The sequence below is a fragment of the Babylonia areolata genome, chromosome 33 (assembly GCF_041734735.1).
Source record: "Babylonia areolata isolate BAREFJ2019XMU chromosome 33, ASM4173473v1, whole genome shotgun sequence".
Taxonomy (NCBI): domain Eukaryota; kingdom Metazoa; phylum Mollusca; class Gastropoda; order Neogastropoda; family Buccinidae; genus Babylonia; species Babylonia areolata.
The window spans coordinates 15,646,611-15,656,610 of record NC_134908.1 but is presented as its reverse complement, the minus strand read 5'-3'; the positions used below and the strand labels follow the sequence as shown (position 1 = coordinate 15,656,610).

The 10,000-nt window shown below is 43.2% G+C and overlaps 1 protein-coding gene across 2 annotated transcripts in view; it reads left to right on the top strand.

Annotated features, from left to right (window-relative positions):
* Window positions 1-10,000, top strand: part of LOC143277037 (dyslexia-associated protein KIAA0319-like protein) — a 172,026-nt gene that overhangs the window by 71,981 nt on the left and 90,045 nt on the right. For both annotated transcript variants that reach the window (XM_076581764.1, XM_076581765.1), the window contains exon 5: window positions 5,125-5,156. In XM_076581764.1, the coding sequence (XP_076437879.1) occupies window positions 5,125-5,156 (32 nt within the window). The remainder of the gene's footprint in view (window positions 1-5,124; window positions 5,157-10,000) is intronic.

Genomic DNA, 10,000 nt, shown 5'->3' with positions numbered 1-10,000 from the left:
GGGGTTTTTTTTTTGGGGGGGGGGGGGGGGGTGCACGGGGTGTTCGGGGGCGCACGGGGGTTCTTTTTGGTTGGGTTTTTTTTTTTTTTTTTTTTTTTTTTTTTTTTTTGCAGTGGTGGGGAGGAGGTTCAGGCGTTGGAGGGAGGGAGGGAGTGGGTAAGTGGGATTTGATTTGGTTACAGTGGTGGGAGTGTTGGAGAGTTTGGGGGGGTTGATTGGTGGTTGATTCAGTTTATCTTTCTCCCTGTGTGTGTGTGTTGGGGGGGCGGGCGGGGTAGAGGGGGTTTGTGGGTGGAGGGGTGGATAAGAGGGACTTGGTTTGGTTTAGTGGGAGTGTTCAGTGGTGAGTTTGGTGATTGATTGATTGATTGATTGACTCAGTTTTTCTTTCTCCGTGTGCGTGTTTGTGTGTGTGCGGGAAGGGAGGTGGTGTGGGGGGTGGGGTTGTGGGTGAGGGGCGATGGGTAAGTGGGACTTAGTTTGGTTTAGTGGGAGTGTTGATGAGTTTGGGGATTGATTGATCAATTAATTGGGTCAGTTTTTCTTTTTTCCTCTCTCTCTCTCTCTCTCTCTCTCTCTCTCCATCTCCATGTGTGTGTGTGTGTGTGTGTGTTATTATTGTTGTTGTTTTTCTTCTCTCTGTCTGCCTGTTTGTCTCACATGCCCATGTGCATGTATGCATGTTCACACACACACACACACACACACACACACACATATATATATATATATATATATATATATATACACACATACATACATACACACACATACATACACATACACATGCACACACCCACACACCCTACCTCCACCTACTCAGACACACACAGATACACACATGCACTCTCGCATGTGCGCATGCGCGCGCACACACACACACACACACACACAGATAAAAACAGGAAGGAAAAATAAAATCATTTGCCATGGGAGAGAAATCTGCACAGTGTTTGCTGGACTTTTTCATGACACTGACAGTAGTCATCTCCCTTGGCATGCTCAGACTGTCTGTGTGAGGGAGAGAGAGAGGAACTGTCTTCTTTTGTCTGAATACATGCATCAGAACATGCCGCTGGCTATATATATATATATATATATATATATATATAGAGAGAGAGAGAGAGAGAGAGAGAGAGAGAGACACACACACACACACACACACACACACACACACACACACACACATTCTCATGTGGGCAGAGGGTTATGTCTGCATTGCTGAATGCTAAATATCTCTGCCTTGTTGCTTCTCTGTCTGTCAGTCTGTCTCTCTGTGTCTGTCTCTTCACCCTTCTCTCTCTCTCCCTCTCTCTCTCTCTCTCTCATTACAAGTTGTTTTTGGTTGTATGATCATGTGTTTGCACCCCTTCTTGACTGGCAATGGCCCATACTTGAATGAATTATCTCTCTCATTCTCTCTCTCTCTCTCTCTCTCTCCCCCTCTCTCTCTCTCTATCAAAAATCTGAACTCTGAAGGTCAATCATATGTTCACTTGCTGAAGAATGGTTCTATTTATAGTATTCATAAACTCTGTTAATATATTTAATCCCCTGAAGATACGACAGAAGTTTTGAATTAATCTACAATGCACAAGAGGCACTTTTGTTCTACAGGTTTAAGTTAGCATGTATTTTACATTGATTTGTCGCTACGTGATCACTATATTGTGGACTTTTGACCTCTTTCTAGGGGGCCGGAGGCCAGGAGCCAGTTGCATTGCTTGGTTCTAACTTTCTGACAGTTACACGTGACTAAATGCCTACGTTGACCGAACTACGCCATGTGGTCAGTTCCATGCGACACACAGTTAGTAGCGGGTTACGACCATACTAGGTTTCTCCAGCCTGAGCAATGCAACTGGCTCCTGGAGATTAAAGTTTTCGCTCTTGTTCTTGTTCTCTCTCTCTCTCACGTGTCTTTTCTCCTCTCTGTCTTTGTGTCAGTCTGTTTGCCTGTCTGTCTGTTTGATTGCCTGTCTTGTCTTTCTGCCTGCATGTTTGTCTGTCTGCCTGTCTGTATGTTTCTGTCTGTCTGTCTCTCTGCCTGCCTGCCAGCCTGCCCATCTGTGTTTTTATCTGATTGTCTTTTTGACTCACTTGTGTAAACAAAGTGAGTCTATGTTTTAACCCGGTGTTCGGTTGTCTGTGTGTGTGTGTGTGTGTGTGTGTGTCTGTGTGTCCGTGGTAAACTTTAACATTGACATTTTCTCTGCAACTACTTTGTCAGTTGACACCAAATTTGGCATAAAAATAGGAAAAATCCAGTTCTTTCCAGTCATCTTGTTTAAAACAATATTGCGCTTCTGGGATTGGCACAAAAAAATAAAAAATGAAGCCTAATTATATGCAAACTGCATTTACTGTTATATTTATATTTTTTGTATTCTCTAAACTTGGCACTTTGATCCGATATTCGACCCAACAGCTAGAGCAGTCATTATTATCATTTTTTGTTCAAACAGGAACTTCTTTTGCTAAGCATGGAATTTTTATTTATTTTGCAAACGTTTTGGTGCAGATAGTAAAAAGGGGAAATTACTCTGTAATGCTAGTGGAGTTAATTTGCTTTAAACTGATCTTTCTCATCTTAAACATTACATTTTGAAACAAGAGAGGCAAGGCCTTCAAGACTCACTTGTGATGCACTTTTTTAAAAAAATCCAAGCTTTTTATGTATTGAGTATAATTTCAAAATGTAATGTTTAAGATGAGAAAGATCAGTTTAAAGCAAACTAAGTTCCCCTGCAGAGTAATTTCCCTTGTTCTGCTATCCTCACCAAAACGTTTGCAATAAATAAAACTTCCATGCTTAGCAAAAGAAGTTCCTGTTTGAACAAAAAATGATAATAATGACAGATCCTTTGTTGGGTCAAATATCAGATCAAAGTGCCAAGTTTAGAGAATACAAAAAATATAAATATAACAGTAAATGCATTATACTCAATACATAAAAACTTGGATTTTTTTAAAAAGTGTATCACAAGTGAGTCTTGAAGGCCTTGACTTTCTTGTTTTTTTTTCTTTCCTGCCTGTTTGTCTGTATGTCTGTGTCTGCCTGTCTTCCTCGAGAGAGAGAGAGAGAGAGAGAGAGAACACTGAACACTGAAATGTTTAATGTCATTAGCTGTAAAAACTCTGGTGACACAGTTGGTAGGTACAAATCAGTAACAAACAAGAAAGTCAAGGCCTTCAAGACTCACTTGTGATACACTTTTTAAAAAAATCCAAGTTTTTATGTATTGAGTATAATGCATTTACTGTTATATTTATATTTTTTGTATTCTCTAAACTTGGCACTTTGATCTGATATTTGACCCAACAAAGGATCTGTCATTATTATCATTTTTTGTTCAAACAGGAACTTCTTTTGCTAAGCATGGAAGTTTTATTTATTGCAAACGTTTTGGTGAGGATAGCAGAACAAGGGAAATTACTCTGCAGGGGAACTTAGTTTGCTTTAAACTGATCTTTCTCATCTTAAACATTACATTTTGAAATTATACTCAATACATAAAAAGCTTGGATTTTTTTAAAAAAGTGCATCACAAGTGAGTCTTGAAGGCCTTGCCTCTCTTGTTTCAAAATGTAATGTTTAAGATGAGAAAGATCAGTTTAAAGCAAATTAACTCCACTAGCATTACAGAGTAATTTCCCCTTTTTACTATCTGCACCAAAACGTTTGCAAAATAAATAAAAATTCCATGCTTAGCAAAAGAAGTTCCTGTTTGAACAAAAAATGATAATAATGACTGCTCTAGCTGTTGGGTCGAATATCGGATCAAAGTGCCAAGTTTAGAGAATACAAAAAATATAAATATAACAGTAAATGCAGTTTGCATATAATTAGGCTTCATTCTTTATTTTTTTGTGCCAATCCCAGAAGCGCAATATTGTTTTAAACAAGATGACTGGAAAGAACTGGATTTTTCCTATTTTTATGCCAAATTTGGTGTCAACTGACAAAGTAGTTGCAGAGAAAATGTCAATGTTAAAGTTTACCACGGACACACAGACACACACACACACACACACACACACAGACAACCGAACACCGGGTTAAAACATAGACTCACTTTGTTTACACAAGTGAGTCAAAAATGGTTGCAAAACAAATCAAATGGAACAGAAAGGAAAAAAAAAAACATAACCAAAGTAAACTAAACTACTAAGGGATAAGCAGCACTTTGGTACTTTGTGTCGTTTACTTAAAAAGTCCATGTGGCAGGCGGGTACTGTGCCTTCCCCCCACCCCCCACCACCAGGTCGTTCGTCTCTAAGGTTTGAACAGTACACAGAAAACAAAGTACATATAATCCATATAATAATTATTTAAGCATGTGACATCGACACACATCATATCAATACGAACACATAACAAAGTACATATAACACATCAGAAAGATACATTGTCGAAATTGACCATCCAGATGACGGGCGCAATAGCCGAGTGGTTAAAGCGTTGGACTGTCAATCTGAGGGTCCCGGGTTTGAATCACGGTGACGGCGCCTGGTGGGTAAAGGGTGGAGATTTTTACCATCTCCCAGGTCAACATATGTGCAGACCTGCTTAGTGCCAGAACCCCCTTCGTGTGTATATGCAAGCAGAAGATCAAATACGCACGTTAAAGATCCTGTAATCCATGTCAGCGTTCGGTGGGTTATGGAAACAAGAACATACCCAGCATGCACACCCCCGAAAAACAGAGTATGGCTGCCTACATGGCGGGGTGAAAACGGTCATCCACGTAAAAGCCCACTCGCGTGCATACGAGTGAACGCAGAAGAAGAAGAAGAAGACCATCCAGATGTAACCCTTCCTTTTTGTCAGTGCCTTTTCCCCCCTCCTCATACAACCCATACTTAGTTTATAATTGATTAATGCGTATTTGGACCGATAGTAGACGTTTTACGTATATTTACTGCCTCGGATACATATTTTGCTAGTGAAGAGTATCATATCTTCATATTCTGTCACCAGTATGTCAAGAGAGAGAGAGAGAGAGAGAGAGAGGGGGTGGGGGGGGGGGGGGGAGAGTCCAGAGAGAGAATGTCAACAATAGTGTTTCATGTGATGACTGTTTTGTTCTGTACTTGATTTTTGATTTGTTTTGTTTGTTTCAGACTCCAATCCTGATGGGGCAGAGCAGGAAGATGTAAGTGTGTGTGTGTGTTTTTCTGAAAGGGGGTGGGGTTGAGGGTGCTGGGAGGAATATATAGACTCTGTCTCTGTCTCTGTCTCTCTCTCTCTCTCTCTCTCTCTCTCTGTGTCTCTGTCTCTCCCCCTCCTCTCTCTCCCCATCCCTCTCTTTCTCTTTCTCCCTCTCGCTCTTTCTCCCTCCCTCCCTCTCTCTCTCTGTGTCCCTTTCTCTGTCCCTTTCTCTCTCTCTCTCTCCCTGTCTCTGTCCCTCTCCTCTCCCTCCCTTCCCTCTCGTTCTCCCTCCCTCCCTCTCTCTGTGTGTGTCTCTCTCTGTCCCTTTCTCTCTCTCTCCCTGTCTCTCTGTCCCTCTCCTCTCTCTCCCCTCCCTCTCTTTCTCCCTCCCACCCTCCCTCTCTCTGTGTCTCTCTCTCTCTCCCCATCCCTCTCTTTCTCCCTTCCACCCTCCCTCTCTCTGTGTCTCTCTCTGTCCCTCTCCTCTCTCTCCCCATCCCTCTCTTTCTCCCTCCCTCTCTCTGTGTCTCTCTCTGTCCCTCTCTTTCTCCCTCCCTCTCTCTGTGTCTCTGTCCCTCTCCTCTCTCTCCCCTCCCTCTCTTTCTCCCTCCCTCTCTCTGTGTCTCTCTCTGTCCCTCTCCTCTCTCTCCCCTCCCTCTCTTTCTCCCTCCCTCTCTCTGTGTCTCTCTCTGTCCCTCTCCTCTCTCTCCCCATCCCTCTCTTTCTCCCTCCCTCTCTCTGTGTCTCTCTCTGTCCCTCTCTTTCTCCCTCCCTCTCTCTGTGTCTCTCTCTGTCCCTCTCCTCTCTCTCCCCTCCCTCTCTTTCTCCCTCCCTCTCTCTGTGTCTCTCTGTCCCCCTCCTCTCTCTCCCCATCCCTCTCTTTCTCCCTTCCACCCTCCCTCTCTTTTTGTCTTTCTGTGTGTCTTTTTCTCGCTGTCCCTCTCCTCTCTCTCCCCATCCCTCTCTTTCTCCCTCCCACCCTCCCTCTCTCTGTGTCTCTCTCTGTGTCCCTTTCTCTCTCTCCCTGTCTCTCTGTCCCTCTCCTCTCTCTCCCCTCCCTCTCTTTCTCCCTCCCTCTGTGTCTCTCTCTGTCCCTCTCCTCTCTCTCCCCTCCCTCTCTTTCTCCCTCCCACCCTCCCTCTCTCTGTGTCTCTCTCTCTGTCCCATTCTCTCTCTCTCCCTGTCTCTCTGTCCCTCTCTTTCTCCCTCCCACCCTCCCTCTCTCTGTGTCTCTCTCTCTCTGTCTGCCCCTCTCTCTGTGTCCCTCTCCTCTCTCTCCCTCTCTTTCTCCCTCCCACCCTCCCTCTCTCTGTTTCTCTCTCTGTGTCCCTCTCTCTCTCTCTCTGTGTCCCCCTCTCTTTCTCCCTCCCACCCTCCCTCTCTCCGTGTCCCTTTCTCTCTGTCCCTCTCCTCTCTCTCCCCTCCCTCTCTTTCTCCCTCCCACCCTTCCCTCTCTCTGTGTCTGTGTCCCTTTCTCTCTCTCCCTGTCTTTCTGTCCCTCTCTCTCCCATCCCTCTCTTTCTCCCTCCCACCCTCCCTCTCTCTGTGTCTCTCTCTGTGTCCCCCCTCTCCCTCTCTCTCTCTCCCTCTCTTTCTCCCTCCCACCCTTCCCTCTCTCTGTGTCTCTCTCTGTGTCCCTTTCTCTCCGTCTCTTTCTCCCTCTCGTTCTTCCTCACACTGACACTCTTTCAACACACACTTGTTCTGTGAGGTCCTGGAATCTCCAGGGGATCCAAGAACTCATAGTCCGGCTAGAAGGAGTGATGGCCTAGAGGTAACGCGTCCCGGACGCCTAGGAAGCGAGAGAATCTGAGTGTGCTGGTTCGAATCACGGCTCAGCCGCCGATATTTTCTTCCCTCTCCACCAGACCTTGAGTGGTGGTTTGAACGCTAGTCATTCGGATGAGATGATAAACCGAGGTCTTGTGTGCAGCATGCACTTAGCGCACGTAGAAGAACCCACGGCAACAAAAGGGTTGTTCCTGGGCAAAATTCTGTAGAAAAATCTACTTCGATAGGAAAACCCCCCCCCAAAAAAAACTGCACTCAGGAAAAAATACCAAAAAATGGGTGGCGCTGTAGTATAGCGACGCACTCTCCCTGGGGAGAGCAGCCCGAATTTCACACAGAGAAATCTGTTGTGATAAAAAGAAATGCAAGAGAGAGAAATTCAGTTGATTTTTTATGATTTAGAAGTAAAAATCAAGGAAAAAATCAAGACCTACATTGTTAAAGACAATTTGGATTTTTGTGACAAAACTTACAGCTGTGGTATCAACTAGCCAAGGGGAGTAATTCATCACTCTCCTAATGAAAATGTGTGCAAACATATGCAACATAAAGTGCACTGAACATGATTAAACATAATTAAACAAGTACTGTGCATCGGGGATAGCGTGAAAGACAGAGAGATAGTACTGTGCATCGGGGATAGCGTGAAAGACAGAGAGATAAAATAAACTAAAAGCACAGTCCGTACCCATCTCCATCCATCAAAGGGAAGGAACTCGCACTACATGTGGAAAATGACAAAGGGGAGCAAATTGCAGGGGGTTATGCCCCATCGTGTTGAGTTGACTCGGCCAATCAGAGCATGGTGACTAAAGTGGAGGGACAGCTGCCACACAGATTGATGATGGGCCACGGCTCGATGGCACTTAGAGCCCAAGTTGCCGCAGCCAGCCATATGGTGTGGCGCTGCGAGCGATAGCAATTATTAAAGAAAACGTTAACGCAGCATGACGTCGTTCAGTGGTGATTTAAGGTGGGTGAGGGTAGGGAGGGAGTGAGTGTGGGGGAGAGAGAGAGACGCTTTGACGCTTTGATATTTTATTGTCATTACCTGCATAGGTCTATTGACAAGGGGGTGATAGGGTTAATTCTTATATCACCACAAATACCATACCACACTGCTTAATTAAAAACAAAACAAAACATGCAAACAAAGAAAAACAAAACAGCTTTTATCAAAATACAACACCCTTACAATAGGGAAGCAACAAACATTAAAAAAAAAAAGAAGCAAAAACAAAAACAAAAAAAGACAAAAACACCATTACTCGACCATCCATTCTATTAACGATACTGTTCAATGTCTACCTTATTATTTGGCTTACGGTCTGAACATGAGATAGTAGACATTATACATTGTTATCCCCCTCATTTACTCTGGTATTGTTCTGAATAGTAAGACTACATCTTGTTCTTTGTGCTTCTACAAGAAATTTAGCTAGAGAGAGAGAGAGAGAGAGAGAGAGAGCAAAACAAAACAAAACAAAAAAACAAAAAAAGCTTAAGAAAGAGAGAGAGAGAGAGGGCACATATTGTGAATGAAAGAGGACAAATTTGGGGGGGGGGGGCGGGGGGGGGATATATCTGTACACACACACACACACGCACACACATGCGCACACACACACACACACACACATATATATATGTATGTGTGTGTGTATATATATATATATGAAACAGTCAGGTGGTACAATTCTTTACCCCCTTTTTTGCTGTTGCATTTTTTTTAGGCTACAACTCCCACATCAACTCGTACGTACGTGCAGGCTTTTCGCAAGTGTCATCATTGTATTATTTCTTTTGTGGTTAGTTTCAGCTGATGACAAAGAGTTGCATTGATCTTTTTTTTTTTATAAACTGTTTTTGCAAGAGTATAGATGGCCCCAGGTATGTGTGTGAAGAGTGGAAAGCAAAGGAACGATGATTATATGTACAGTGATAGGGTGTTTTCGATCCTTTCAAAAGGCCTTGCAATAACATGTGTGAGTCAGACACAGAGCACACAAGAACACACACACACGTGCGCGCATGTTCGCACATAACGAACGCATGCACGCGTGCACACACAGACACACAGACTCTCTCTCTCTCTCTCTCTACCATATTATGTTATGTCATATGATATTACTGTATTTCGACATGTCTCACTCTATCTCTTTATCTCATCCTCTCTATAAATACTATCTCATCTCCTGTCGCTTTTTTCCCTCTCTCCTTCCCTCGCTGCGCATTTTTATAAATTACGTGTTGTTTCTTATAAATATGATGCTTATTATAATGTTGTTTCTTTTCTCGTTTTTCTATGAATTTGTTAACGTTTACTCATTTTTTTGGGTCTTCTTCATACCTTTTCTTTAGACATTTTTCCCTTTCGAGGGCTGGAGAAAGCAATTGTTTGCTTACTCTAATGCTATCGGAAATAAGATCCATTCATTCATTCATTCATTTATCATTCATTTATTCCTTCCTTCCTTCCTTCATTCATTCATCCTCTCTCTCTCTCTGTCTCTCTCTCTCTCTCTCACTCACTCTCTCTCATTACCATATTCATATACATTATTGTCATTAATGCATGTATCATGATTATGTACTTGTAAATGCTACTGTGCAATTGAGTGCATTTGAATTTCATGTATGTTTTTCTATAACCTTGTTATCTTGTGAACATTTTGATTTCATTTCTTTTTGCCCTGAGGGCTGGATGTAAAAAAGCATATGCATGCTTATTCCACTTCCCTCATTAAAAAGATTCGTTCGTTCGTTCTCTCTCTCTCTCTCTCTCTCTCTCTCTCTCTCCCTCTTTCTCTCTCCTGTCTATCTCTCTCTTGATTTCTCTCTCTCTCTCACAGATGGCTTGATGTAAAACTGCAGTTGTTTCTTATTCAGTTACCATCTCAAAATAAAAAGAAATTGACTTTGACTTTTTGACTTCGACAAACATACACTTGCCCACACACACTCACACACATATATATGCAAACCCCCTCCTCCCCCCCCCCCCCAACCCTCCTCCCCGCCCCCAAACCCCTCCCCCACACAAACTCACTCACTCAC